This window comes from Artibeus jamaicensis, unplaced genomic scaffold (assembly GCF_021234435.1).
Source record: "Artibeus jamaicensis isolate MK-2021 breed Jamaican fruit bat unplaced genomic scaffold, CSHL_Jam_final scaffold_369, whole genome shotgun sequence".
Classification (NCBI taxonomy): domain Eukaryota; kingdom Metazoa; phylum Chordata; class Mammalia; order Chiroptera; family Phyllostomidae; genus Artibeus; species Artibeus jamaicensis.
Window position 1 is genome coordinate 27,762,296 of NW_026522042.1, and position 26,093 is coordinate 27,788,388.

A 26,093-nucleotide genomic window follows, 5' to 3' on the forward strand; every position below is an offset into this window, starting at 1 on the left:
CCCTTTGCCCACCCACCTGGGAGCTCAGCTGTCCTGTCACGCTGTTAAGGAGGGGACGTGAGCAGCCAGATGCTGGGGGTGGCCTGTGGAAGTGCTGAGCCAGCCTCAGCAGACACGGCTGGTCAGGGGAAGGTCCTGGATGCTGTCAGCTCCCAGCAGGAGACACCAGTGCACAGACGCAAGACCGAAAACAAGCCTCTGGGCCATTTCCCAGGGCTCCCGGGCTCCAGGCGGGAGGAAGTCATCATCACAGCAAGAGGATACGCCAGTGCACACTGCCACCCTCTGTCACTGCTCAAAAGTGTCTGCCTCTGTCTCTCTTTGCACACACATGCGTGCAAGCACACACAGAGACACACAGAAACATACATACACACATGGTAACACAGGCCACGTTGCTACCAAGATCCTTAGCCAGAAACCTCAGCAGGTAAAAATACTCATTTGAGAATATAGATTTCTCTCCTTTATCATCTTCCTCTTCCAAAAGAAACCTGGTTTTCTGCTGTTCTTACCCTCCTTAACTGGGGTGAAAAAGGAGAGTATCATATAAAAAGCAGTATTCCCAGGGTTCTCCAGCCTCCACCCCCGGCCCTCCCAGAAAACCGAAAGGCAGTGGGAGCATCCCGCAAATGGTGCCACCTGTGCCACAAAGACAGGCTTTAGGTCAAATGTCCATGGAGCCTAATGCCCACCAGCCATACTTCTGACGCCAGTGTGTGAAACAAAACGCCACCGACCCCTACTTCTGTGTCCTCAAGCAGAGCACCGGCCTGGCACTAGTGATACTCGGGGCTGGATTATCCTCAGTGGCAGGGTTGTCTGCGCACAGTAGGCCCCTTGTCTCCACCTCTGGGGTGTGACAACCTCCTCCCCTCTGGGGTGTGACAACCAAAAATGTTTGCAGACATTGCCAAATGCCCCTGTGGAAGCAAATTTGCCCCATTGGGAAGCACTGTCCTAAAGGCTCAGCCTGCATTGTTTCAGGACCCACCACACCCAGGTGGAACACGGCTTCCTCTGCTCCTCGCCTTCACCCTGCACCCTGCCCCCCACCCCCCAGACCCCCTTGCAGCTGCCATCTCCATTCTGGCCCTGCTGGTGATGGCCCACATACTCTGGGGAGTATGGGCAGAAAGCAGAAACCCTCTCCTGGGCCTGGGGGGCCTTGCTGGTGCCCAGTCTGCATTCGTACACACTGAGGAGGGTCCAGCTCCCCAAATACCCCCGCTTGTCCCCACCACACTCACATGCCTTTGGAACTGCCACAGTCAGATTGCCAGTAAGCGGGTTCGTGGGCATTTTGGCGCATCTCCATCCTTAATGGGGCACCACTCCTGCCTTCCAGGGAAGCCTCTGCACCAGGGCCAAGCCAGGACCCGTGAAACTCCTCCCCAGCTGACTTAGGAAAGGGCACTGGGTGAGATCTGGGACGTGGCAGGAGGGAAGGCCTCCTCCCAGGGATGGGCAGCCTGGGGACACGGGCTCCCCCAACTGCCCTGCAGGCGAGAAGGCCACACCCCGCGCTACTCAACATTGTCTCAGCCACAGCAGCACACAGGTGCTGCTCTCCCATCCTACACCACCACCCGCCACCACCTCGGACAGAGGCTGGGACCCAGTTTTCTTCCTTGAGGCTGCTGCCCAAACTGTATCAAATCCTCATCAACTTCCAAGTTAAAAACAACAAAGCAACAAAAATTATAGTGCAGACTCTTCTAGAAACATTGCTGTCTGCTTATTGTTGAACTCAGCCCATTTTCTGAACTCAATGCAAAAATTAAAAGATGAAACATACAGCTTTTCTGGGAGGGAAACACTAATACAACTGCATTGTGGGTTAGCAAGCCAGGAACAGATGTGTGCCACCCTCCAGCTCTGTGACTCCCAGGTCCCCACCAGCATCTGACGCTTTTGACTCATTTCAGCCACTGGCCCTCCAGCATCAGTTACAGGGGAGGGGTGATGCTCAGAGTCAGGTGCCCAAACCAACTGAATTGCTATAAACTGGAACGGGGCGGGGGGGTGGGGTCCTTCAGTCTCAGTTAGGTTGGCCATCCAGTTACACGCTCTGTGGCACCTGTCAGTTACATTTAGCCAGTTCGTCGTAGCGAGACGAACTGCAATTGGTTTAAAGCCATTTCTTTGAAGACGGGAAAGGGTGTATCTGTTGCAGTTTTCAGCAGGATGTCTTCTGCACTGATATATTCTAAACACTTTGAACAAGCGAGGAGAGGAAAAATTGAAAATTCACAAAGCAAATAGCCCATTATACAGGTCTGTTCTCAGTATTATGTTGTGCTCAGAAAAGCCAACACATGGCCAACTTATGCTGACCACAGGTGTGAACTTTCAACCACCCATGAAATCCCCTCTCTTTCCCAGAATAGCAGAACAGTACCTCCTACCACACAGATGACCTCATTCAAAGAAATCAGGGTAGACCTGATGCTTTCAAGAATGTGTTGATATTATTAACCTTTCTTCTTAAAAACCATGATAATTAACCAAAGGGAGCTTTCCTCTTCTTTCGTAAGAAAGGAAAGTAGACAGACAAATAGATAGAACACAGCCTTCCTTGCATAACAAAACCCAACCTTGTACCATACTGACATTTAGTCTGAGCCCAGTCCAACTTCGGCCTTACAGAACAGGATTTCCTAAAGTCCTCAGAGGAAGCCCTTTTAAAAGGTGGGCTTCACCTACAGACCCCGAGAACACTTGCCCCCATCGCCCTTACCCTGCCAAAAAGCAAGACACAAGTGATCCAAGAAATAAGTCCATGTGAAAAGCTTCAGTGGGTGAGTACACAACAGTGCAGACAGAGGGAGTTAGCTGAGAACACCCAAGTTCAAGTCCCTAGTCTGTCACTTCAAATCTGGGTGGCCCTGGGGAGGTGCGTCAACTTCACCCAGTCCCTGTTCTGGAAAATGGGAGATAACATCAACCTCACAACTGTGAAAATTACAGAGGTGATGTGTTGTACAAAAACTGCTTGATACAACAGACAAATTTCCAGGCAGAAAAACTTTCCAGGCAGAAAAACTCCTATAACTGATGCAGGGACCCCACCTGGAGGAGGGAGCGCACAATGACACGCTCCCTCACTGGTGGATTCTTTCCAGAGAGCAGAATGGGAAAGGGAGGGAGGGGTGAGAACCTCTCAACAGAGAAACCTGACAGACACAGCCTCAGCCGGGTGATCAAGGTCAACACCAACAGTGACAAGTCACACTGACAGCATGTACTGACTAACAGTTTTTGTTTGACCAAACTTTAGTCAGGCTCCTGAACCTTTTCCTAGGCCCATCTGTGCATCTCCTTGTAATATCTATTGATAGTTTTAGCAAAAAAAAAAAAACCCCACGTTTAATACCGAATCAAACTCCTCTGTCCCCACCGTCCCCAGGTGACGACCGGTCACCATGGTCTGTGTTAGGCAACAGCCCCTGTCCGATTGGTTTAGCTCCAATCTCTCACACTCCTGATGCTTCCTCTAAATTTTTTCTCCACCGACTTTCACCCTGCTCCTTGGCTGTAAGTCCCCGCTTTGCCTTGTTGTGCTTGAATTTGAACCCAATCTCTCTTTTCCCATTGCAAAATCCCAGTGCAGTGGACCCTACACCGATCAGGACGATCTTGAAAAGGGTCTGCCTTGCCATTTGTAACAAAAGGCATCTGATATTTTACGGAACTTTCCTCTGTGGTCCTTCTCCCCAAAATCCCTAACTCTGGTCTCATCATGAGAAAACCACCAGACAAATCCCAATCAAGAGACATTCTACTAACTACCAACAAGAACTCCCCAAACTATCAAAGTCATAAAGTCTGAGTTACTTCAGAGCCAAGAAAAACCTCAGGGGACATGACAATTAAATGTAGTATGTAATACTACATGGGATCCTGAAACAAACAAACAAAAACATTAGGAAAACACAAAGGAAATTAGAATAAAGAATGAACTCGAGTTAATAATAAAAATGCATCAATATTGATTCATTCACTGTGTCAAGTATACCATACTAATTAATGTCAGATCCTAATAGTAGGGGAAACCAGGTACAGGGTACACAAGAATTCTCCGTACAATCTATGTAGTTTTTCTGTAAGTCTAAACCATTCTAAAATCAAAGCATATTTTACAGAAGGGAGATCCTAGCATGAGGCTCCTTGACAAGAGTACAAGGTAGGGGCAATGACTCTTGGCCACCTACCAAACACGGCTCCCCCCTCCACGCCTCCTCCAAGCCTTACTGATAATGGGCGGAACTCAGTGGGAGGCTGTGATGAGCATGCAATGGACTAAAGCTAGAAGCTGGGTCCCTGGGAGGTCAGGAAGATGGGGAGAAGTGGTTGACTCAGAACGCTCCTCTAGTAGTGAATAGAGAGACCTTGGTTGTCCTTTGGCAGAGCCACTAAACAGAAAGAGAAAAGCCAAAGACGACACCTGGTCTACCACAGCCCTGGTCCCTGGCTCCACTCTGAATGGCCAATGGCGTCTCTGCTAAGAGCATTTGGGGTAGAAGCCCATGGTACCCAAACTTGACTGGATTCTCAAACAGGCTCAACAACACCGCTGGGTTTTCCCTTGACTCTACCCCCACGTGGGAAATTTTAAACTTCCCCACTCTTAAGTCACCGCCCTCAGAGCAAACCCCTTTCCCAGGGGATGACACACCTTCTCCTTCAAAGAGGGAACAGAAACCGTGTAAGAAGGGAACTCCCTCCATCGCCCCCATCACACCGCCAACACCACACATCCACAAGCAGTCTCTCCTTCCCTCCCACTGAAAAGGGAGGGCGACGCTTCCCCTAAAGATGCCGATGTCCTCTTCCCTCCAGGCCTTGTGCTAGCAATTACCTCCTCTTCCTCTTCAACCTCTCCTTCCTTGCAAATCCATTAAATTGCATTCATGGCCCAAATTCTTCACCTTGCTCTTTTACATGTGACTTCAAAATTTCTCTGTCAAGAACTGGTACATTCGCCAGTGTGACAGAAGCAGAACCTTGAGGCACACTTACTTGTTGGACTCCCTGACACGCTTGTGCCTCAGCCATCTCCCTAAGAAGAACATGCTGAAGCTAACTTGATGGTGTCCAGAAAAGGATGAGAACTGCTTGGGGCAAAGCTGCCCAGATAAAGTCCCCAAGCACACCCCAGACCAGGGAGCATCTCACAGCAGACACACAGCAAAGGCAGTCAAGATCCGCAGGTCCCCAGCCCATACACAGGTGCATGAACAATAAGTTGTTATGCAGCATATGCCAACAGACAAGCTCAAGCGTCTGCCATCATATATACGTATATGACTGTCTTAGTCCATTCAGGCTGCTATTACAAACTACCATAGACTGAGTGGCGTGAACAACGAACATTTCTCACAGCTCTGGAGGCTGGGAAGTCTATGCCAGCAGATTCAGCGAGGGTCCGCCTCCTGGTTCATAAATAGCCATCTTCTTGCTTGTCTTCACATGGCAAAAAAGATGCTCTTATAAGTGAATTAATTCTATTTAGCAGGGCTCCAGCCTCATGACACAATCGCTGCCTGATACCCTCACTTAAGGATTTGGATAGAGCAGGCGAATTTGGAGGGAGGCACAAACATCCAGTCTGTTACGACGACCAACCACAATCCCTGCAGACCTGTCTCTGCCTTCAGCCACCCACCATCAATCATCTGACTCCTTTTCAGGGTAAATCCCAGAGTCTTCTCTCTCATTCTCACCACTGACACTCCCCCACTTCTCCTGAAACGCCTTCAGGGACTGGAACTTCCCTGTCCCCAGGGACTGCCTTGTAGCAAAATCTAGTGGTTACTAGTCAGCCCTCATCTTACTTGACATCTTCACAGCTTCCATCCTTTTTAAACTCTCTTTCCGTGGAATCCTGAAAGCTGATGGGTCCAGTTTTCCTCCTGTCTCCCTGGCCTCCCCTCCTCAATATTCTTCCTGAGCAGCCTGTCCTCTCCTTCCTGAAATGCTGCTGTTTCTCAGCCTCATGACCCGGCTGATCACCCCCCGTACCTCTCCTGGTGGTCCTGTCCACTCCCATGGATCCGGACCACTCACCTCTAGCTCAGTCTCTCTTCCTGGCTTTCCTGCCTATGTATCTGTCTGCTGGATATTTGATCTTAGGCAGCCCATGAACTCAACACATGCTTCTTCCAAACCCTCTCCCTTCTCCCATGTTCCTTACTCAGTGATGAACACCACCCACCACCTAGGTGCTCCAGCCAGAAATCTGGGCTCCGTCTTCAGCCCTCCTTTCACACTTTCCCCATCCAAGCCATCATGGAGTTTTGCCAAACCCACCTGCTAAATGTCTTCCAAACCTGTCTCGTTTCTCCACTTCTACCCTTGATCTGGGCCACCACAGCCCACCTGGGATGCAACCCAACTGTTCCCCCTGGTCCCCTTGCTGCCCCTCCATGCCACCTGCATGACAACTTACAGAAGAAATGCTTGACCAGACACAACTACCACTTAACACCCTCAATGGTTTCCAGTCTTTAGGTGACATCTTAACACTTGCACGAGCTAGCGCCTTTTTACCTGGCCCTGCTTTCTGAAGGGTAGCAGGGCATGCCACCCCAACAGGTGCCACTTTGGCAGAAGGATAGCTTTGACCCAAAGGCAACTGAGAAAAGCAGACACAAGAAAAGCTCCCTGCCCTCCCCCATCTGTCTAAAAGCAGGACAGAAATTTTTACTTTCCCCAGTTTTAATGAGATACAATTAACATATAGGTCTGTATATAAGTGTAGAGTGTACAGCACAGTGATCTGACTTACACGTGATATGAAATGATCCCCACAATAAGTCAGCATCCGTCATGTCACAGGGGCACAAAAAGCGGAGGAAAAGGGATGCTCGTTTTCAGACGCCATCAGCCTGGACACGCACCAGAGCGAACTCCATGACAAACTCTGCTCAGCAGCCCTTGTCTCCCACGAGTTTCCCTTACCATGGTTTGCTGCCCTCGGAAACCTCATACTGCTTTCCTTTATCCTGGGATTGCTCCACAAATTTATTGTTCTTTGGTGAAAATGCCACATAAGCTGGAGCTCTGAGCCACCTCCTCAAGCGACTCACTCTCCCTGGGGATTTCCCCTGTATACAAGTCTACGAAGGTCCGCTTCTCTCTTGTCAATCTGTCTTTCATTACAGGGGTCTGAGTCGAGAACTCAGAGGGGAGAGGAAAATTTTGTTCTCCCTTAAATTCCTTCTTCGCCCTCAGCTCTTGCACTGGCACCCTCCGCAGTCACTCAGCCCTCCTTCTAACTCACCCGTGTGCCATCTTTCTCCAATCTGGTGGTCTTCGCACACGCTAGCCTCTCGGCCTGGAATATCCTTCCTTCCCTGTTACCCAGCTACCCGATAAGCCACGTCTTCTGATACAAATTCTCGCCTGGTCTCCCAGGCACACATCAGGTAACTGAACCGTGATGTCACATGTTTCACATTCCCATGTGGCCACCACGGCCCTCGTGTCCCTGCTAATGAGCCCAAACCTTCCAATTCACTGCGAGTTTACTAAATATTTAGCAAATAAAAAGGCTGGAGGATTCCTACTTCTCCCGTGGAAGAAGTACACGTATCATAAAGGTTGCTCATTTTCAATCCATAACCCACATTATCTGAGCTTAAATGGCCATTGAAATGATTAATTATTGATTTATCACATATTTTATTGAGAACCAATTATAGGCTAAGAATCTCATTTACTGCTTTATTCAAGAAAAGGAAATGCCCTGGCTGGTGTAGCTCAGTGGATTGAGTGCAGGCCTGCAAACCAAAGAACTGCAGTTCAATTTGGGAATTGAAGGGCACATGCCTGGGTTGCAGGCCAGTTCCCAGAAGGGGATGCACGAGAGGCAACCATGCATTGATATTTCTTTCCCTCTCTCCTTCCCTTCCCCTCTAAAGATAAATAAATAAAATTTAAAAGAAAAAGAAAAGAGGAAATAGACAATAAACCTGCATGGCTTTAAAAATGAAAAAAAAATTGTTCCAGAATCTGCGTTGTCTGAAGACTTCACTGGTTTGATGCCAGGTACTCAAATCATTGGTCTGATGCCAGGTACTCAAAGTGTAGTTTTCCAAACCAGGCCAGCAGAGGGAAGTGTCGACTTTGGAAATGTCGCATCCCATCAGCACTGGAAGAAAACAGCCCGCCCGGCCCAGAGGAGGGAGGAAGCGGAAGGGCCTCTCGGAGAGGCCTCCCCGCTGCTCTGTGGGGCAGACGGGTGGGAAGTGGGGTGAGCTTCCAAGCCCCAAGCTCCACTGATTCCTGCCTGGCCGGTGGGCAGTGGGTGGCATTGCCGGGGTCAGTCAGAAAGGTTCCAAAAACTAGAGTTTACAGGGAAAGGCAAGGAAAAGCTAGGGACTTACCAAGTTCTAATTTCTTAAGTGACAGCATAGGAACCAAAGAAAACATTTCAAAAAACCATAAAAACCACAGTGAAGTCAGGCTGCGATCATGATCACGGGTGGTGATGACAAACAGGACAGGTAGAACGGGGCAGCAATCGGTCCTGCCTTCTGGCCATCTCGTCCATGCTGCTCTGACGTGAAACCCTCCCCAATCCAGGCGGTCTGAGCCCACCCCTGGCCACCCCTGAGAGCCTCGCCGTCCCTGTGTCCCCAGCAGCTGGACCTGAATGATGCCAACCGGGCTGGCTCTCAGTGCATTTCCTTCCGAATTTTGAAAATAAGTTCCTGAAGAATAATACAGTAAGTCCAAGAAGTGACAAGTGTCAAGGATGCACCAATGATTACTTACACCCAACCACCTGGATGTCACTGCCAGTTCCAAAGGAGCCGCCTGCTCTCTCCCGGCACCACACCCCTGCCATTTGTCAGGAAGGAGCAGGAAACACAGGAGGGAGACACGTCACCCCACCCCTGGGACCTAATGTCCGTTTCTTCGGTTATCTTAGTTTGTACTTTATTTGTGTCAGGGGAGGTATGGAAGAAATGGAAATCACTGGCTAAATGAGATTTAGGAATTATTGGAGGATTTATTGTCATACATTCTCTCCCTTATAAGGCCTGATACAGATTTGGCTGTATCTGTATTGTGCATTAAGTAGCCAAGGAGTTTTAGACTTTGTAGCGAACAGGAGACAGGTGGATCACAGCATTTGCATCCTAATTTATTCTTACAAATGCTAAGTCCTGCAGAAAGCCAGGGCTGCCAACTGTCAGACAGGCAACACAGTTGCAATAGCAAATAACAGTAACATGTGATTGGCTTTAAAGTTGTCGTTAACCACACAGATTCTGCTGGGGCCGGTGTTGACCAGAACCAGTCAGATGAGGTCATTCCACCTCCTTTGCCAGACACTCGTTTGGGCTCAGGCCATGTGATGTGACCTGGCCATGAGAAGAAACTGAAACTGCTGGAGGCTTCTGGAAATGTTTTCCCATCTTTGAGAACGAAACATGACAAGGATTAGCTCTTCCTTCTCCAGGCCTTTGTTGTGTGGCCACGGGAAGCCAAGGTGCTTGCAGCTGCCAGGGCTTTCTTGGGATCATGAGGGAAAGAAAAAAAGGTCAAGAGCATTTCTGAGAAGCTGGCCCCAGGTCCTGACGTCAAGGAGCCGCCCAATGACGCAACCCTCCAACCATCACCTTCAGAAATGTCATGGTACAAGACAAGGCAGTTTCCTCATTGTTGAGGGTACTCGGTACACTGCACCCAAAATGTCATACAGATCCTAGGCTCCGGGAGAATCAGGCAAACAACTACAAACAGTAAGAAAGTCTGTTTGGGACCAGCAAACACTGAAAAGTGATCAAGTCCACAGACGGCAGGACACCCTTAGGGACTCAGTGGAAAGTATGAATTGGTACAGCTTTTTCTAAAGGCCACTTGGCAACGGCCACATAAATGTGCACATTTTAAGATATGAATCCCTATGATGAAGCAATTGAGTTCTAAGAATCTATTGCGCAACTTTTGCTCTGCCTTGCTTTTGCAGGGAGGATGACCTCCAAAATCTGCCTGGTCCCTTAGCCCTGAAGTCTCCAGTGTGGCTCAGCAGGGGACCCAGTAGCAGGGAACAGAGCAGGATCCTTACCCCAGGGACTCTCCACCCACCTCCCACCCAAGGGGCCTGCTCACTCGGATGTCTCAGGTTATGGCTTCTGAGAGGCAGCCCTATTCCAGGGTCCCTATTCCAGGACTCATTCCAGGGTCCTGCCCCTTAACTCTGTGCCCCCCTCCACTAATAGTCCCCGATCATCTCCTCATTTTAGCCATCTGAGCCCCACCTGTTCCCAGGCAGGATCCTGTCAGATACACCTGTTGTGGACCACTCTGCCTGGTTTCAGGAATTGTAACTCTACTTCCCGTGGCCAAGAATGAGCGAGTGACCTCTGGAATACGAGTCACAGGAGACGAAGCTTGTCTCTGGTAGCAAATGCTGCCTCAGTTTCCTCCCTGCCCCCAAAGCATGGTTGGAAGTCCATGATCGGTAAGACCCCTCACAGTGGGGGGCAACCTAAGCCAGACTCGACCACTTGGGAGGCCTTCATGGAAGGACTGGGGGGAGGGGGGGCTGCAACAAAGAGCAAGCAGTAGACCCATGCCCCCCGGCTATGTGACATAGCCCAAGTTCCCAAGTTCTCTGGGAAAGGCACTTCCTGGCTCTAACCCACTTAAGCCTGAATACCTGATAAGCAGGAGTACAGCTCCTTGACTTACCAGAGTGAATCCCGGGGAAAATCTGGCATCACAAAGAATTCCTGATAAACCTTTGAAATCTGCTCTGCTAAGAGTACTTTCATTCATATGTTAAGGGTCCGAGCAGGAAACCCTAAAAGTTTCTGCAAAACTCTCTTCCTGACAGACTCTGACTCAGACTAAGCCCTCAGATTTTTTTGAAATGTTATCTATTGTTTGATCCTTGTCACCCTGTATTCCTGTGTATTACAACCCAATAAAAGCTCCTGGAGGAAGGGGCTCAAGGCCTTTTTCCCCTGAGAAACTGGCCACTGCTCACAGCCCTTCCCTTTTAAGTGACTGGCCACCTCTCCACAAGAAGACCATGTCATGTCTTGTTTACTTTCATCCATGGCAGACGGGGGGACTTGCAGGAAAAGTCACCCCACGTACATCCTCCTCCGAAACGCATCCCCAGACACAAAGGACTTCTCCTTCCCCACCTGCACGAGACATAAGCTGGGGAGGCAGGAATAGGTGTGTTTTTGTTCACCATGGCAGACCCAGCACTTAACATGAAACTGCTAAGTAAACATTTGTTTTCTAGAGGGATCTGGTATAGAATGGACGAGCCATGGTTTGCTGACTGTCTCAGAGTTATTGGACACAGGGACACAGCTGTGAACACACAGTCACGTTCAAGAATGTGTCCTGTAAAAACGAGGTAAATATTGTGTGTGTTGGTCAATGTACAAAGACATAGACCTTAGGTAAAAAAAAATTTAAATCACAGTCTACAGTATGAACCTCTTTGTATAAACAGAAGTGGAAGGACACCCTCGTGGTTGAAAAGACACAAGACTCCTGAAAGGGTGAGGAGCTGGGCCTTGGTCAGTTTGGGAGAGGGAGAATTTGGGAGAATGAAAAGGGGTCTTTTTTAAAAAAATAGCATTTCCACAATGATTTTTTTACTGTAAGCGTATATCACTAGACTTATTTGGGAATTAAGATATCACCAAATAAGTAAAACTGGGCACAGAATTGGATGAAATCACCTGATTCTCACTCTTCAGTAGAACAGCACATGAAAGCCAGGAACAGGGCCTCCAGCTGCTTTCCTCACTCTCACTTTGCTTTAGCGATGGCCCGGGGTCCCTCTGACATCTCATGTGGGTCTGCGACTCCCCCGGCCTTAGTGCCCACAAACAGGCTCCCCCGGAGACCATTTAAAGTGAGAACCCCTAAGGACAGGTCTCCAGACCAGTGGCATCAGTGCCACCTGAGAACTCGATGAAATGCCCCACAGTCCCACACGCCACTCAGCAAGACCACCTGCTGCTTTGCTGCCTGAGCGTTACAATGGCCTGAGCGAAATGGAGCCCATCCTTCGGCTCCGCTGCCCCTTTGCAGTCAGTGCCACGCCCCGTCCCAAGGGCTGAAAGCTGGGCTAGACCCAGGTGCCCGGCACTGCCCATGTCACAACATGAGCTTTCGGTCTCACTCCTCTCGTGCCTTCGGTGCCTCTGACAGGGCCCCTGGGCCCACCGGGATCATCTGGCACCAGCGCCTCACACCACGCCTCATGCCACTCAAGTGCACGCAGGCCCTCATATTCGATCTACACCCTTGATGAGCCGGCCCCTGCGTCTTCAAGGGCCCCTTCTCATCTGTCCTAGATACAAGTAGTCCTACAGCCACACTAACCTGAGCCAGTCCTAGGACTCACCAGCCTCCCCCCTGACCCTATGGCTTTGGGATGCACTGGCTGGGCCAGCCTGCCTCTGACTTCCTCGCCACCCAGCTCAAGTGCCCACCCTTTTTTACAGCCCCGGTCCTAAACCCCCAGGCTAGATGGGGCATTCTCACCCCATAGCACCAAGGGCAGCCTCCACCAGAGCACCTTCAGATGCCTATTTAACTGGAGAATTGCTCAAGGGCAGAAGGGCCCACAACTCCCACACCACTGTCCAGCCCAGTTCCTGGCATCACAGTGGGAGGCAATGATGACAGGCTGATGGTCACTGACCGCCTCTCAAAACCATTTACATTTCTGCAGCTCAGGGCGTTGTGCTCGCAGGCTTTTCAAGCCTGGTGAGCAGCACCTCTGTGGAGGTAAAGCTTCACACCCTGAACTTGATGAAGTCGTGTGTTAACACAGCCCCACCCCTGTACGTTGGGGCCTTTCTCCACCTTGTGCGTCCAGATTGAAAGGCAGGATGTGCACAGGCTGCTTCTTGCTACGGGCACTGAAATTGCTAGACGCTGGCCTTCCCACCCTCCCTGGGTTCCCTGCTCCGTCACCCACGCTGGCTTTGACATAGGAGCTGGTGATGCAAGATGGGACAGGCAGGTCTCTCTGGGGGATGCAGCAGATGTTTACTTCCCATAATCAGCGTGCAGCGTGGTTTGCCGCATTTTCTCCAGCTTCTCGGCCCTGACCGAGTCAGATTCCCAACAACTCCCCATGGTGAGTGTTCATTGTTCATACCTGTTCTGAGCTCAGCCAGCAACAGCTTCTTTGCAACAGAGAACCTGTGTGGTGCAATGGATGTCATCTTGGAAACCAAGAATTTTGAAAGTGGTCAGTTACCAAACTGGTTAATACCACAGTTACATATGAAGTGTCGCCCTGGAGTGGCAAGCATAGCTGCCCCGTCTCAAAAACTGTCTGCACATAGTTCTGGAAGAGGAGAGCCACGGCGCACTCAGCAATGTTGGCGTAAGTACGCCTCTTGACACAACACCTGGGTGGAAGGACACCTACTCCAATGCACATTCACCTGGGTATCTCACAAATAGTCCCACCTTGTTATACTGACACACTCCAGCAAGTAGCTTCTGGCAAAATGCAAGGTGACCTTGTAAACATGCCTACTTTTATACGTTAACTATCACTAACATGATTATGTCTCTTCTGCTAGTGAGCTCACCAGCATCTTCCTGTTCCCACGTCTCCAACTAGGGTGAGTGCAATGCTGTAGGTGAAGTGACGATGAGGCAGGACTTCCAGGGCACTTTCGGGGTTAGATCCACCCAGTTCTGAGTTCTGCACTGGTGGGTGACTCTGCACTGTCCCAAATGCACGGAAATGTGCACACACACTCACTGACGTTTCCTTGTACCTCTTAGCAGAACAGGATTTCTGCTCAATTTCCGTCTTTACAGAAATGTCACAAGCTGAGGTTGTGCACAGCCCCCTCCCCCCGCCTTCACACACACACACACACGAACACACACACACACACACACCCCATGGCAGCTGCTTTCCAGCATGGGCTCTGGGGTAAAAGGAAAATCCAGCCTTACCTGCTTGGGCAGCTGTGATCAGGGCCGTGTTCCCCTCGTTGTCCTGCCAGTTGACGTCAATGTGGGGACACTCTGCTAAGACCACCACAGTATCCACAAAGCCGTGGTAGCAGGCAACAATAAGGCCGGTCTAGAAATAAAGAGGCAAGTGGGTCAGAGGAGCAGATACCAAGCATCACCACCACAGAGCATGGAGTTCCCCCAACCCCCCAGGGGCTGGAGCAGGAGGACCCCGCGATTCCCAGTTCTCAGCTAGCAGTTTAGAGCAAGCCAGCAGTCTGTTCACTCTCAAATGTTCATTGACTGTGGACTACAAGCGCCTGGGAAACACCAGAGGACCAAGATCCCTGCCCACATGGGACCTGCCTTCTCTGGGGAGGGGATTAGACGTAAACTGCAGACCTACCCTGTGAGTGATAATGTGTTAGAAAGTGCACTAAGCCCAGGGAGGTGGCTGCGTGCAGGGGAGGGGCAGCTGGGTCTTAAAAGGAGTGCTGGGGTGGTCCCACGGGGGAGGCATTGAAAAGATGAGGAGCAAAGAAATATGCCCAGGGGACATGCGGGGAAAGGTCCAGGCAGGGGACATGCCTGGCCCTCCCAGAGACCAGCCAGGAGGCCTTCGGAGCAGAAGCGAGCAAGGAGGAAGTCAGGGGAGCAACAGGTCCTGGGAGGCCACAAAAGAGGTGGGGGAGGGGGTTGCGCGATTTGATAGGAGCATTCTGAGCAGTCAGGGCCAATTGTCTGCATGACTTGGGCTGCTGGGTGGAAGCAGGTAGACCAGATTGGGGGTGCAGGAGACAAGTTGGGGGTGCATATAATAAAAAGTATTTGGTCTTAGTCCCCAGTCCGGGCAATGAGCTCCTTGATCCCGCAGATTTCACTGTTTTTATATGCTAATAAGATGACTCGTGGTGGGGGGGTGCCTCAGGATGGGGGCTAGTCTCTAGAATACCGACAGCAAGATTGGAGGATTGGATCTTTCGGCCGCACTCCCCATGCCCCCTCGGAGAGGAGAGAGGGGCTGAGATGAAGTTCCATCACCCGTGGCCAATGATTTAAGAAAGCAAATCATGTCCACTTAGAGAAAGCTCCATAAAACCTCTAGTGGGGATTTTAGGCTGCCCACTGAGATGGACATGGTGATTAAAACCATTACCTTTACCCTACCTTCTGGGGGTCTGTTCTAAAAGTCTGACGTTCCCATGGGTCAGCGATTTTCGACCTTTTTTATCTCACGGCACAGACTATAAACTAGTTACTAAAATCTGTGGCAAACTAAAAAATACATTTTTTTACCTTTTTGACAAAAAAATAGGTATAATTTTGATTTATTCATACCAGAAGGCTATGTTTGTGTGGGCTGTTATCATTTTTTTACTTGACAATTTAAGGGAAAAGAGGCCAGTGACCCTGACTAAATGGTCAGTTCTTGCATGTTTTAAAAATACTGCGGCACTCCAGTTTGCTGCAGCACGCTAGCTGAAAATCCCTGCCATACTTCAAACTAGTGTTTAGCCATAGTTCCAATTTTCTGTTTTAACTGGTGCAGCTTGGTGCCCCCAACAGAAAGGTGCAAGAAGAGGTACAATCTTTGGCAACCCCCTGACTGTGGTCTCCCCAGAAAAACCGGAACAAGAGACTTATCACAAAGGCAAATACTGTCCACTTGCTGCATCCACAGAAACCCACCTGCAGAGGGCCCCCTTGCTGAAACCACAGGTATTTTTCCTTAAATTATAGGCAAAATGTTCGTAAAAATAAAATATTATTATTAAAAATACACATGTACGCTACTTACAGATGAAAGCCCCTATCAGAGGTCAGCTAGAAATTCTAGGCTCTCAAAACACAACCCCAGCCCAGACCCATGTGGCTCAACTGTTTGGGCGTCGCTGGTGAAGGGAAGGGTCACGGGTTCAATTCCTGTCAGGGCACATGCCTCGGCTGCAGGTTTGGTCTCCGTCAGGACACATACGAGAGGCAGCCTCCACAATTGCATGAATCAATTCCTTAAAATAAATCTGTGGCTGTATGTATCTACAGGTATCTATAAATACATACAGTTAGACACACACACATCTGATCAGTTCTGTTTCTCTGGAGACCCCTGATTAATACAGGGCACCTGTGGAAGGAACACTCTGGAAGAACTACTTTCATTTTTTATACTCTATGTTTCTGTACAGTTAGACTTCTTTAAAACAAAGCTTTATTTATAAGAAACTTACATGATTTTAATGCACAATGAAGAACGAGTAAGCAAACATGATGTTTACATTAATGATGTTCTCATTAGGAAATACCGTTCTACAACCACCACCTAAACCACTGTGAGGGGAGGAGGGGCGTCAGGCGGGAGAAACGGCCGCTGACAAACGGCCAAGGGAAGAAGCAGCACAAACCCACAGGCAGATGGCACCATAACAAGGTAATTAATCCCAAGCATCCAGAAGGAAAAGAATATTACTCATGTTCAAAGGTGGGAAAAAATTCCATCATTTGTAATAAATTTTTTTTAAGTTCAGAACCAAGAGAGTAAACGCCAGTTACTTGAAAACCCCTTCCTGTGAAACATCTTCCTCCATAATAAAACCACGGACGGGATGGGGGCTGTGTGTGCACCTTTATGGAAGAATTTAAGAAGTCCTGTCTGCCAGAGACGGAGTTCTAAAAGGAGGTTCTGCATTGCCGTCAGCCTGAGTGCAATTGGTTGAAGTGTGTTAGGTACAGTGTCAATGATCTTGTTTGTAACTAAGCACCATGATGAGAAAGTAAATTCCAGGACTGGAATTTATGTGATCGACGCTGATCACGCCCACGTGGCCGCCGCACAATGTAGCCACCAGTTCTCCCCAGCGCCAGTCCCAGGTTCGGTTTCCCACGCCTCCAGGCCCGCGCATGCGCAGTGGCCTCTGCCTAGACAGCCCTTCCTGCCACGCCACAGTCTTCACCTACAGTCTGCCTGGCACACATCAGACCCTCCGGAGAGTCTGGGTTCAAAACCCCTTCTCACCCAGTTTCTGATGCTCTCATTGGGCTGCCTCGCACACACCACTCCTTACCGGAAGATGAGCACATCCTCTTAACCTTGCTTCCCCAGTGCCTGACATCTACGAGACACTCCATAAGCATTCGGTGAATGAAGGAAACGTCCCTGAAATGGTTCAGTACCACCCACTTCTCACAGTCTCACTGTACTCGATTTACTCTAAACTGAGGAGCTGCCACAAGGTGACGTGAGTTTTGAGCTTGTTATCTGACTTCCACACTCAAGTTTGGAAATTATCTAGGGTCCCAGGGAAACCTCAAAGAGGAGAGCTGTCTTTCATGTGGTAAGGATCACTCTAGGCCGGCGCTGCCAGATCTGGGGCTGAACAATACAGATGTGAAAGCAACAGCCGAAAGCAAAGAAAGTGAAAGTGGGCTCATGGATTCGACCCTGAGGAATGGGGGAGGGGGGGGCGCGTGGGTAATAAGGGGACTAAATTGTCATGGAAAAAAAATATCTAAAAGATTACATTTAAAAAAATAAAAGGCAATAAAAAAAAGAATTCAACCCCAAGGAATTCATTTCAGGGACACTAAAAGTATGTCAAAAGATCTATATAAAGATCTGTAATTGCAAAAGCCTGAGAACAACCCAAATACACATCGAGATGATGGCTGGCTAACCATGTGTTAAGGGACCCTACGTCGTCCCCAACAGGAATGAGGCTGGAATGCAGGTATTGATGTGAAAAGATCTTTGATATGGGATATGAAGTAAAAATAATAATAATAACAACCACAGGTTGGAATGTGATATGATATCACCCCTTTTTGTGTGAACTTCTAAAATGTGTGCATGGCTCCTGCAATAGCCATGTTCATAAAAGATCTTTTATTTTTCTAAAGGGAGATGAAAAATTTTTAACTGGCTACACCAGTTACCAGTTTCAAGACACCTAACAGAGGATGTTTTTAGGCCTTATTTTATATTTTGGATCCAGCTCAATGTCCTTTCAAGGCACATACTTTTTTTCATTATATCAATAAAGTTATTTTGGAAATGGAGTTGCAAGTGATACTTAAAATTTTTATTCATGCTTTTCTGCTTCAAATAAAAAGATAGCTAATAAATTGTTCTACATTAAGAAAAAACATTACAGCCCTGGCTGCTGTAGCTCAGTGGACTGAGCACAGGCCTGTGAAGCAAAGGGTCACCAGCTTGAGTCCCAGTCAGGGCACATGCCTGGGTTGCAGGCCAGGTCCCCAGTAGGAACACATGAGAGGCAACCACACATTGATGTTTCTCTCCCCATCTTTCTCCTTCCCTTCACCTCTCTCTAAAAGTAAATAAATAAAATATTTTTAAAATATATTAAAAAAGAAAAAACATTACAAAAGATAAAGTGTATAAAATATATCAGGAGAATTCTTACGTAGAGGCAGGGCTCACCTAGCAAATTTTGGATAAGGAGTAGATAAATTCAAGGTTGTCATAATTCAGAACGACTTCACTTTAGACTATTGTGCACAAGACATGAATGTTATTATCACTGCAAACCCCTTGTTAGGATTTGTCACTTTAGACTGTCATTTTAGGAAACTACTTTGTTCAACTACAGTCTCTCTGCAAACCCAACGTGTGCGCATGCATGCACGTGTGTGTGTGTGTGTCAGAGGTGTGTCTAAATTTCCCAGCACTAGTAGTGGTTTCCACACAGCCACCCCACGAGTGCTCAGTGATGAAAAACCATGCCTGTTTAACACGTGACCTGAAGGCAGCAACTGTCAATAATGATGGCCTGTTCCTCTCGCTGTTTATTCACTTCATCTATCTGAAGTGAAACCTGGAATTTTCACAATGGATATACAGAGCTCAACAGAGAACTTTAAAGAGAAAAAAACAGAATGGAACAGAACCCCCTCCCCATGAGGAAGGGCTTGTGTAGGGTGTGCCACATGGCAAGGAGCTTGGTGAGGGTCTTCCCACCACAGACTCGGGTCCTGCGGTGCATTCAAGCCCTCAGACCACCGGCCCCGAGGAAATCTGATGGCAGCATCCTGAGAGACCCTGAGTCAGAACTGCCCAGCCAAGCTGCCCCTAAGTTCCTGAGCCAGAGGCTGAGAGAATAAAGGCAACATTAGGTGATACAAACTATGAGTCATAAAGATGGACGACTCTTGATGACACCCAATCGCAATCTTCTGAAACCACACATATTAACAAATTACATTTCTGTCCAAATAAGTGGATCCTCAGATTAAGGTTGAGTATATGCTTCTATAAAGAAATATGCAATGCAATAAAATGTTCTAGCATTTCATTAATAATCAAACACTATGATCTACTAGAAAATACGCTGGGCACAGTGAGATATAATTAGTGCCACAAACAGCTAAGAAAATTTCCCCTTTCAGCTTAAAGCAGGACTCACTATATTCTCAGAAGGCATGAGACCAATGCTATTTTTTTTATTTTTTAATAATCTTCTCTTGAAATTAGAAAAAAAAGTTAAAGAACATGTTCCACTATACAACCTTGTATGTGATCAAACAAGAGTAAAAAAGAGGTATATGAAGAATTTTAGTCAGGAGGAAAGGCTTAAATTATAACAAAATGAAGATATATATATTTACTTTAATAAACAAGTTTATAAAATTATCTACTGACAATGCATTAAAAAAAAAACACCTAGGAAGTTATGCATGATTTCAGTAATGACTGATTCTGAATGATGCCATAGGTGACTTCTTTATACTTTTCTGGAGTAAAAAGTCCCATTCTTTTCTTCTTATGAACACTTACTTCTAGTTAATAATCATAATTTTTTTTTAATTTCAAGGAAGAAAGATTCAGATACAGCTTCCCGGTCTCTTGCATGACCAGTAGGCCCCGAGTCTGTAGCCTGGGAGGAAACAATACAAAAGAGACGACGCTGTGTCTACTCTCCTTTCCGGGAGTTGGGGAGGGTATGAATTTCACAACCAAGTATGCAACCAATAAATGAAAAACAAACTGGACCTATGAAAATCTACAGATTATAATCAGCTTTATGAATTCCTTGCAAAAACACTCTGTAAAATTTCAAGAACGGCATCCAACTTGCCCACTTTGTCAGCATCTCAGGTTGAACCCTTGTGGGATGCTCCCACCCAGAGCTCCCACCCAGCTGGTCTGCTATTGGCTCTCAGACACAAGTGTTCCTCTGTATCAGTCAAACTCTACAACTGACTTCAGAACAATTTTTTCGTGAATCTTGGGTCTGTGCGGCACAGCTGCTGTTTCGTGTCATGTGGTGGGACATAATGTACCATCCGACCCAGTGGGTGGAGACTGGACATCCCAGCTAATAGTTCCCCCAATAACTTCATCATTGCGTTCCGACTGGTTCAGTTTGACTCTGGCCACTCAAAGTGGGGTCCATGTACCAAAAGTCCATTGTCTGAGAATATGTTAGGAATGTAGAAGCTGAGGCCCCAGGCCAGACCTAGTGAATCAGACTTTGCGTTTTCACCAGCCACAGCTGGTCTATAGGTGTGGGGCACGCCAACTAGCAGGGTGGGCTGTGAGGGGGACAGTGACAATCAGTGGCCATCACTGCACCTGGGCACCTCACAGTTTCTCTTCAGAGATGCTAGAAAAAGAGCTCAGCTTGCTTTTCCTGTTAACTTTTGCTTTCACTAGTTTTTCTTTTAATGGGGAGGTGCGTACTTTTCCTTGGCATGCTCAGTCACTGATCCTTCACCTTGAATCACCACGGGTCCCACTGGGAGGGGTCACAGAGAACAGGTGGGATTACAAGACTTTGTGGTTTGTATCTGCCTTACAGATTTAAGAATATTAGCCTACAATGCTCATGACAAAACAAACCCAATGGAAAGTAGGTTCCTGGGGCAAGAGAGTCACACGGCTTTCAGAACCCTGTCTTCACCAACCTGTAAGTATTCATCACCATCCAACTGGTACTGATGGTCAACAAGTACCTGAACTGGGCATTGAGAAGAAAAGGAAGACTGTGAAACCAGACAGTCCCTCCCCTTAGGACACTCAGTCTGGGGGAAGGAGACAGGGACGTAAACAAGGCAAGTAGCCCTTCCCCAGGAGGCTAGGGAGCATGTGAACTGGAAACTGGTCCAGGCTGCGGGCGGGGCTGGCAATGACCCAGCTGAGCCTCATTAGCCAAACCTTAGACAGGAGTCCCAGTGATACCAGGGAGGATGGGGACAGCGTTCCAAGCATCAGATGAGCATGTGTGAAGGCTGGGAGCTGGCACATGGGAAGTGGGTTCACTTGGCTGCTCACAGAGGGAAGGGACAGGTCATGAAGTCATGAAGTCATGAAGGGTTGACACAGAGGAGCTAAGGAGTCTGGGCTGTGTCTGAAGCTGGGAGAGAACCACTGAAGGTCTTTAACTGGATGCATCGTGATGGGGCTTTCCTTCTAAAAGCCTGCCTCTCAGATTAAATTCAAGTGAAAGGGGAGGGCCTTGCCATCTTCTCCTTTCTATTTTCAAAATAGTCATTAAATATTGGGCACCCCCACGCACACCCCACCCCTGCCCTATTTTAACTGATTTGGCAGCTCCTTTGTGATCTAAGATGAAAACTGAAACTGACATCTGTCTGTCTGACTCATAGTTGTCAGGGCGGATGGCTTCAACATAACATACTGGACTTCGCAATGTCTGTTCTCCAGGTGCTCATTAATGTCTTCTAACTTGATTTTTTTCTCATGTAAAAATTTAAATTATAACCTTTTCCAAATGTGAAGGTTCTTGATATTATTAGTCATCAGATAAAAGCAAATTAAACCCACACTGACATACCACCACACACCCACCAGAAAGACTAAAATTAAAAAGACTGACAACACCTATGGATGGTGAGGGTGCCCATGTGTGCCCAGCAGGCGGGCGTGTGAAATGGAACCGCCACACTGGAAAACTGCCAGTTTCTCATCCAGTTCAGCACACGCCTGTCTGTGACCCAGCGATTCCACTCACAGGTTACATTCAGGAGAGGAAAAGTCTCCATCCACATATAGCTGAGTACAAGAATGCTGAGGGCAGCTTTAGCCATAACAGCCAAAGGTTACAAAGCTTCATATATTCAGGGGGAGATGGGGTAAGCATGCTCTGCTCAACTCAAATTTGGGAACACTGTTCTTCAGCAGCCAAAGGCACCAAGTCCTGACACACGCAACAAGACTTACAGATCTCAAACACACTACATCAAACGGGATAAACCAGGCATAAAAAGTACAGGCTTTTTGATTCCATTTTATGAAAACCAAGGACAGGCAAAGTTAATCCACAGCGATTTAAAAAAAAAAGTGAACAGGATTATTGGAATAGGGTGTGAGAGAACTTTCTGAGTAATAGAAACACCATATGTCTCATCTGGGTGATATTTATATGCATATATTCATTCGTCAGAATTCATTGAGCCAGACTCTTAAGGAGGTATGCATTTCATCAAGTGTAAATTATATCTCATTGCAGTACTCCGAGCATAAAAAACTTAGCCAAAGACATACAAATGGCCGATAAGCATGTGGAGAGATGCTCAACATCATCAGTCGGGGGGAAATGCAAATCTGAACCACAGTGAGAAACTACTTCACACCTACTAGGATGTTTATTTTTCAAGGAAGAATTTGAAGTGTTGGCAAGGAAGTAGAGAAAGTGGAACCCTTGTGCACTGCTGGTGGGAATGTAAAATGGGGCAGCCACTGGGGAAAACTGTCCGGTGGTTCGTCAAAAAGAAAGCTCAACATCAACTTACCATATGACCCATTGATTCTGCTGGAAAGCACATGCCCAGAGCAGTTGAAAGCGGGGACTCACACAGACGCTTGTTCACCCATGTTCACAGCAGCATTATCCCTAACAGACCAAAGGTAGAGACAACCGAGTGTCCCTCAACAGGTAAAGGAATAAACAAAATGGGGGGGGGGGTGTACAATGGACCACTATTCCTTTAAATTAAAGAGTGCAATTCTGACACAAGAACCCTGAAGACACTATGCTCTGTGAGGAAGGCAGACACGAACCGACAAATACTGTGTGGTCCCACCTAGGTGACAAATCTAGAATAAGCAGACACATGGAGACAGAAAGTAGACTAGAGGTTACCGCGACCGAGGGGAGGAAGGAATGGGAGGTTACTGCTTAGTGGTTATAGGTTGTGTGAAGTGGTGAACCAGATTTAGAAGGAGACAGCAGTGACCTTCGTAATACACACCACTGCAGTATACAGTGGTTACAATGGGAAATTTTGTTATGTGAATTTTACCACATTTAAAACATTTCATAATGGAATATGCCAAAAACCATTTAGTACTACACCTCAAATGGATAGATTATATGATATCAGAATTATACCTCAAAAAAGATGTTAAAAGTGAGGAAAAAAAGCAACTTAGTGATACACACGGAACAGGAGTAAATCTCAAAACCATCACATCACATGCAAGAAGTCGGGTCTCAGAGCACTTGTGTGCCTCCACTGAAGTCCCAGTGCTGGGCAAACCGAGTTGCAGGGACGGAAATCTGAGCAGCTGCTACCTGTGCTGGGCAAGGACTCGGCAGAACGGAGTGGGAGGAGCCTCCCCGTGGAGACGCGCATGCTCTGTGTAGTTCCTGAGTGGGACCATTGCACAGGTGTATGGATTTCTCAAAAATCCCCCAGTGTTCGTTTAGAATTTATCCGCTTTCCCATATGTAAATTTGCTGCAATGAAGTGCTATTAAATACACTGTGGTTGAAGAGCAACAAGGCATCGACAGTGCTGTGGCACTACTGGGGAAAGAGCAGGGCCAGAGGTGGGAAACCGACCAGAAGTCTATGATCAAGGGCAGGACAAATGTCCAGGCGGGGTGCAGGGATGAACCCAGAGAGATGGCATCGCAGGCAACGAAGAGCCGTTAAGGATTAGTTTCATCCCTGAAAGCTGCTCAGGACGTTCCCTTGGCACACTCTGCCCCAACAGCCTTTGAGAAGAATCCCCTCCACTCAGGTGTCTCAGCCGCGACCCTCTCTCCCTCACCTATCCACTAACTGCCTGCTGTGGGTTGAACTGTGTCCCCCCAAAACAGTTATATCCAAGTCTTAATCCCTGGTACTTATGAATGTGACCTTATTTGGAAACAGTCTTTGCAGGTATAGTAAGTTGACGATCTTGAAATGAGGTCATCTTGGAGCTCTGTGACACAGACACACAGGAGGAGGAGGCCTCATACAGATGGGGACAGACACTGGAGCGGTGCAGCCACAAGCCAAGAACACCTGGGGCCGCCAGAGGCTGAAAGAGGCAGGACTCATCCTCCTCCAGGGCCCTCAGAGGGACACAAACCCGCTGTCACCTTGATTTTGAGTTTCTAACCTTCAGATATGTGAGAAGATAAATTTCTCTTGCTTAAGTCATCACATTTGTACTAATTTGTTACATCAGCCTTGGAAACTAACACATCCACATGTCAGCACCATACTCGGCCCCGCCTCTTCCAGGCATCTCCACTACCTGACCCTCTCCCTCCTCTCCTGCTCAGAATGTTACCCTTGAGTCTGGCCCTCACTAGCCTGCAACAGCAGAAAAGGCCCCCATTAGCTCACCAGCCTCCTGGTCTGACTCCCCTCCCATCCTCCACACACTCACTCATCATCAAGAATATCCGTTCCTGCCACTCCCTAGTTATTCTCAGGAAGAAAAGCCCAGAGCTGTCTCCTGTGCCCCTCCCCCCAACACCCCTCTTCCCCAAGTCCCCAGCCTCAGTGGACATCATGTCATTGACACCTGTTTTGCCCGCAGCAGGTACTGTTTGATGCATTTGCAAAAATAAGATCCAACCATGCCATGCACTACAATACTCAAAATGCTGCTAATTTGCTTACCTTTTACTCCGTCAGCCATCTACAAGCTCAACTTTTAATAAATGGAAAAATCTAGCTGATTAGGGAAATGAACAGAATGAATACTCCAACAGATCCCTGCAATGCAAACATTGTTCCTGCAAAATAACTAAATGCAAATGCAAAAGAAACAAACCATCTGGGCAATTAACACCATCAAAGAGCATCCATATTTGCAACAGAGAGAACCCATCCATCAGTCCCCTGAGCTTTCTGTTCTCTAAAACATTAGGTTTGAGCAAGGCCCATGAGCGCTCAGTCCACTCACCTACTCCCAGCCTCCAACTCTCAATTAAAGAGATTTCTATGTGCACAAAAACTGTTTACCCACAGGAAGATGTGCCAGGGCACGTACGACACTATAAGTCACGGGCTAGTGAACAGCTCCTGCTCTGTGCTGCCTCTAGCACGTTCTGGTTTCAGATGCGTTATTCAGAGAGAATGTGCCTCTTGGTCTTTCCAACATCAACAGCATGCAAGTGGATCAAAGGCTCTGAACAGCCATGTGCAAAATTGTGTTTCTGTTGTTGTTTTAATAAGACTGTATTTTTCAGAACAGGTTTAGGTTCACAGAAAAAAAAAAACTGAACAGAAAGTATAGCGATTTCCCCGCCTACAAAGTATTAACGCGTGCAATGATGTCCAGGGCAAAGTAAGGCCTACAACAATACCTTCGAATTTCAAGTTGAGCTATAGAAGCTAAGACCGGTCTTTTTTAAAAACAAAGAGCAGACTTCCGCCAAGATGGAGGTATAGGTGGATGTGCCGTGCCTTCTCACACAACCAAGTTTAGGGACAACTAAATATGAGCATCAGAAAACACAACCAGAACACGGAAAATTGAACTTTTCGGAAGTCCGGTAACAACAAATTCTTCAGCCCGACCGGTAAGGGGCGAAACCGGCGTCTCGTGAGGGGTTGCACAGGAGGACTGGGTCGGACCCGGGCGCGGAATCCAGACGCACGAATCCAGACGCACGGGTTCCAAACCCAGGATTGGACCTAGTGAGCGACCGAGCAACCCACCGGGTGAGCGACTGCTGAGGAGACAGTGGGGAGGCGGTGCTGCGTGTTGACTGCAGTTGCCTATCTGTGGGCGAGCGGACAGGCGAGGGAGTGGGCGCTTGGACTGGGCCCGGCGGTCCCCGGGGCTTGCGGCAGTAGAGGGCGCCGCCATATCCCCGCTCTGACCACGCCCCCACATACAGCGTCACAACCCAGCGACCT

General features: G+C 48.0%; 1 protein-coding gene across 3 annotated transcripts in view; it reads right to left on the reverse strand.

Annotated features, from left to right (window-relative positions):
• Positions 1–26,093, reverse strand: part of ANKRD33B (ankyrin repeat domain 33B) — a 65,100-nt gene that overhangs the window by 15,202 nt on the left and 23,805 nt on the right. For all 3 annotated transcript variants that reach the window (XM_037165428.2, XM_037165427.2, XM_037165429.2), the window contains exon 2: positions 13,972–14,101. In XM_037165428.2, the coding sequence (XP_037021323.2) occupies positions 13,972–14,101 (130 nt within the window). The remainder of the gene's footprint in view (positions 1–13,971; positions 14,102–26,093) is intronic.